A 5,668-nucleotide genomic window follows, 5' to 3' on the forward strand; every position below is an offset into this window, starting at 1 on the left:
ACCAGCCTCTTTCCTCATTGGATTTTGTAAAATTTGACATTTTTCCTCATTGGAAATTGTATTTAGTTGTCAGTATATGCCTTAGCGTTACTGCAGTAACGATAGACACAGGTACAGTAGGTATTTGATATATTGGCAGTAACACACTCACCTTTATCGTATTTATTGTGCTTGATTTAAATTAAAAGGTGCTTTAAAAAGTCCTTGAAAGTCCTTGAATCTGGTGTTCATGAAAAAGTGTGAACCCTGTAATCAAGACTTTTAAAGTCATAATTTAGATTTGACATTTACATTTTTGTCTCATAATTTAGACTTTTTATGTCATAATTATGTTTTACGGTATAATTTTGACTTTAAGATTATCATAATATAGAGATTTTATGTAAACTATATTTAGTCATAATTTAGACATTTGTTAATTACTTAATTTATATTTTTTAAATCTTAATTTCGACAATTTAGACTCATAATTATGTTTTAATAATTTAGATTTTGACATAAGACTTTAAAAGTCATATTTTAAGTTATAATTTCGAGTTAGTAAGAATTTTAATGTCATAAATAATGTAGTTTTTGATTGAATGTCACATTTGTCTTTTCAACAGTGTTTAATATTGTAGACATTTATGTCATTTTGATTTCTTTATTTTCGATTTTTCATCTCATAAATTACGATGTTTTTTTGTCATCATAATTGTCTTTTTAAGTCCTGACTTCGATTTAGTGTGTCATAAAATGGCTAAATTATGTCATAATTATATTTTAAGTGTACTTAGTATGTCAGACTTTTAAAGTAATTGTTTAGACTGTCGTGATTATATTCAATATAATCGTCTTTTTTGTCATAATTATGATTTACAAAAGCATGATTTTTTTCCTAATGTGGCGAAAATGGGCTTCCAAACACTGCAAATAATTATAAAAATAAAATAAATACGAGAAGAGTCAATCATCAAGCTCAGTGTGACGTGTTCGGTCGTCTGAGCTCGCGTTCTGCGCATGCGCGGTGGAGCCGGAGCGCTGTCCGCGTGCTGAAGCGTCGCTCGTCCCTCATCTAAACGCATCATTTATGATCGTTGATATATACAGTAATGCGTTTGAGTGAATGTGTGTCACTGGACGCCAGAAGAAGGCGATCAGCTCAGGTACTTCAGCGCTGTTCACATCAATAACACTCAGAATGTCAACAAACGAGCCTGTGTGGAATCTGATGGACGGCCGTCCCGAGGCGCGCTCCCTGTCGCTGGTGTGCGCGTCACACGGCCAGCGCGTGCTCGCGGTTCTTCATGGCATGCGGGAGCGGCGCGCGCTCTTCGACTTCAGCATCCGCGTGCACGAGGAGACGCTGCCGTGCCACCGCTGTGTGCTCGCCGCGTGCAGCGACTTCTTCAGGTATTCAATATTACTGTAGTTCTCACGATATAAACTACATATGCTTGGAAATTGTAGTAAAAATATGGCAGTACTTTCCGAATGTAACTGTAATCGGATTACCACCCATTTCAAATGTTAATTTTGTATTTTAAATAAGTACTTTGTAAAATATAATCATGGTTTTAACGGTAAAAGACTGTAAAAATGCTACGGTTTAAAACCGTTGATTGGTTTACCGAAAGTTTCCATACTATATTGGCTGAATAACTGTTATGGATCTAACCGTATGTAATTTTACAGTAAAATACCGTTAAATTTACAGTTTTACCACTTAGTACTGCTTTAACAACCACCAATATACTCTAGTAACCACAAAGCACCCTAGCAACCACCAATACACCCTAGTAACTGCCTAGCAACCACCAGAAGCAGCCTTGCACACACTTAATATATTGATTCCTAAACAACCACTAATATACCCTTAGTGACCACATAGCAACCACAAAACACCCTATTAACCACCTAGAAACCACCAATAAACCCTAGTAACTGCCTAGCAACACCCTAGCAACCACCAGAAGCAGCCTTGCACACACTTAATATATTGATTCCTAAACAACCACTAATATACCCTTAGTGACCACATAGCAACCACAAAACACCTTATTAACCACCTAGAAACCACCAATACACCTTAGTACCTACCTAGCAACACCCTAGCAACCAACAGAAGCAGCCTGGCAAACACTTAATATATTGATTCCTAAACAACCACTAATATACATTAGTGACCACATAGCAACCACAAAACACCCTATTAACCACCTAGAAACTACCAATAAACCCTAGTAACTACCTAGCAACACCCTAGCAACCACCAGAAGCAGCCTTGCACACACTTAATATATTGATTCCTAAACAACCACTAATATACCCTTAGTGACCACATAGCAACCACAAAACACCCTATTAACCACCTAGAAATGCCCTAGCAACCACGAAAGCACCCTGGTAACCAGCTGGTAAAGTTTTACATGGGTCTTGTTTAAAACCTAGTGTGCCATTAGTAGTGTTAGTAAGTGATTTTTATGGTTGCATGATGCAAAACTGAGATGGCTGTTCATAATATGTAGATAATGCGCAGTTTACAGTTTTTATCAAGTCATTGTGGAATTGACTTATTTTTTCTAATCCGTTCTGTACGTTAGGGTTTTACGTCACATCTAATGTTTTAAATGTTATGATGGTGTTTAGTAGGTACATCACAGATATTAGTATAGGTTTGTGATTTAACATTATTTCACTTAATGAAATACGGTTGTGTACTGTAAACGTAACCAGTAAAAAAAACAGTAGCTATGATTGCCAGAACTTTACCGTTAAAAATACAGTAGCAACATTTGAGGTTTTACGCGACAGCACTTTTACAGTTCAAAACCGTATAATTTAAAGTTTGTAATAATTACAGCTGCCAGTTTTTTTACCGTAAATTTAACAGATTTTTTTTACAGTGTAACTAAGTTAGATGTATTTCGTTACCCTGACAACCCAGACCACACGTCACATAGCAACGCCCTGGAAACCACCACGACGTGTGTGTGTGTGTGTGTGTGTGTGTGTGTGTGTGTGTGTGTACAGGGCCATGTTTGAGCTGGACATGCGGGAGCGGGGCGATGGCTCTGTGACCCTCAGTGACCTCTCAGCTCCGGCCATACACTCCTTCCTGGACTTCGCTTATTCCGGAGAAATAGAAATCAGGGAAGACAATGTGGACGAGCTTTTTCAACTGGCAGCTTTCCTGCAGGTGAGGCGGAGCCAATGACCTCACGCTATAAGAGAACAACAGAAACACTTAATTATAACTTTAAAAACCCTAAAGGTAGAGTAAGTGCTTTTGCTGAAGCCATCAGTCCGCATTATTAGACTGTATTTGTAGAATAATGATGTTTAACAGCATTGAGAACTACATTACCCATAATCCTGCAGAGATCTCCTCCAATCAGAGGTTAGATGAGCTCTTTAGCCCCGCCCACTCCCGTGAAGCGCCTCAGATGCCGTAACTGATTCTCGCCTAATTATTATAGTTGTTTGAAATATTGACATTTTTTATATTTTTATGTTTTCATTTGAATCTTAGTTCATTTTTAGTGATTTTATTGTCTTTAGCTGAAATAAAACAAGTTTTTTAATATCTTGTTTTATTTCAGTTAACGTTTATTTTGTTTCAGTTGATGAAATTTTTTTATGGTGCGAGTTTTAGTCGACTTTAATATGTGGAAGCTTGTTTCCGCCACTGAATAACATTTACAAAAATTGCGCAATCGCAACTTTTATCTCACAATATCAACCTTTGTCCTCGCAATTCAGAGAAAAAAGGTCCAAAATGTGAATAATAAACTCAGAATTGTTCATTCATATTATAGCAACATGTTAAAACATGCTAGCATTGTGCTAATTCATGTTAGAAACATGGTAGCAGTTTGTTAAATAAAGCTAACATTGTGTTAAAAATGGTAGCAATGTGCTAATTCATGTTCGAAACATGCAAGCAGTTTCGTAAATAATGTTAACATCATGTTAAAACATGTTAGCAATGTGTTTCCTCTTTGGTTCGCACAGGTCAGCTTCCTGTCGCGTGCGTGCAGTGACTTCCTGGTCCAGACCCTGGGGCTGTCCAACTGCCTGCACCTGTTAGCGTTGGCGGAGGGATACGGCTGCTCGCAGCTGCTGCGCCACGCAACAGAGTTCATCATGCAGAACTTCCACGCGCTGTCCTCCGGCGCGGAGTTCCTGGAGATGCCGGTGCCCGTGCTGGAGCGCTGCCTGGAGTCCGACGCGCTCAACGTGCCGGACGAAGACGCCGTCCTGCGCGCGCTCCTCCGCTGGACGCGCCACGACCCGCGGGCGCGCGAGATCCTGCTGCCCGCGCTCCTGCCCCGGGTGCGTCTGCACCACCTGCCCGCCGCTGCGCTGGAGGAGGCCGGCCGCAAGCCGCTGCTAAGTAGCGTTGGCGCTGTTAGCGTTGTTAGCGAAGCTCTCGAACGCGTACGCCAATCCAGCGGGTTGTTTTCCGATGCGCGGCCTTCGACCACGTCCAGCTACATTTTCGTGTACAAAACGGAGGAAAGGCGTCACGCGTTCTGCTACGACGTTAGCGCTAACCGCTGGACGGATCTCCCGCAAGACGCGGCCCGGATTTTCGACCTCCCCGGATCGGCTCTCGTCGGATTCGCGGAGAAGCTGTTCGTCATCGGCGGTTGCCGCGGTGACTGTCAACGCGCCATCCGCCTGCACATCGCCGCGCCCGAGCATGATGCAACAAACGAGGTGTGGTGCTACTGCCCCGTCGCGCGCAGCTTCACGCCGGCTCGCCGGATGCTCCACCCGCGCACCATGCACACCGCGGTCGCCGCCCTCCACCACATCTACGCCATCGGCGGGAACCGCGTTCTGGAGGTGGAGCGCTACGACCCGCTGAGCGACACCTGGGCGTGTGTTAGCCCCCTTCCCAAGCGGATCTACTTCCCTGTGGCCAGCGTGGTCGAAGGCTTCATCTACGCCCTTGGGTCCGAGGTAGAGGTCTCCGAGGCCTTCAACCCGCCGCTGGACTGCTTCCTCCGCTACGACGCCGCGGCCGATGAGTGGAGCCAGCTGGTGCCGCGCCAGTTCTTCCACGCCACCCTCGCGCGGCCGGTGTGTGCGAGGGCTTCGCTGCACCTGTGCGATCTCTCCACCTATCGGCTCTACAGCTTCTGCCCGGAGGCCTGCGGGTGGAGCGGCGAGGGGGCGTTCGAGTGCGCCGGCTTTAACTCGGCCGCCATCGCCGTGCGGGGGAAGATCTACATCCTGGGCGGAGATTATTCCCCCGGCGTGTTCTCAGACGAGGTGCAGATGTTCGACCGCTCTGAGTGGCTGGAGGTGGAGCCGATGCCCAGACCCCTCACTGAGTTCCACTGCCAGGAGCTGAGCTTCAGCCGCCACAGAGACCCCTGGAGGAGCAGCGCAGACTAACACACACACACACACACACACACACTAAACACACACACACACTAAACACACACACACTCACTCACTCACTCACACACACACACTAAACACACACACACACACACACACACACACACACACACTCACTCACACCCACTAAACACACACACTAAACACACACACTAAAAACACTTACTCACTCACACACACACACACTAAACACACTCACTCACTCACTCACTCACACACACACACACACTCACACACACTAAAATCACTTACTCACTCACTCACTCACACACAC

The 5,668-nt window shown here is 44.4% G+C and overlaps 1 protein-coding gene across 1 annotated transcript; it reads left to right on the forward strand.

The window, feature by feature from the left end:
- Nucleotides 1–1,180: 1,180 nt before the first annotated feature.
- Nucleotides 1,181–5,385, forward strand: LOC307130419 (kelch repeat and BTB domain-containing protein 3-like; the record flags this gene model as incomplete). The annotated part of the gene is made up of 3 exons (XM_079823383.1): nt 1,181–1,392; nt 3,013–3,178; nt 3,994–5,385. 3 exons carry the CDS (start codon nt 1,181–1,183, stop codon nt 5,383–5,385), a joined length of 1,770 nt encoding a protein of 589 aa, XP_079679509.1.
- Between the last annotated feature and the right edge of the window lie 283 nt (nt 5,386–5,668).

This window comes from Gobio gobio (genome assembly GCF_949357685.1).
Source record: "Gobio gobio genome assembly, chromosome: 8".
In the NCBI taxonomy this organism is placed as follows: Eukaryota; Metazoa; Chordata; class Actinopteri; order Cypriniformes; family Gobionidae; genus Gobio; species Gobio gobio.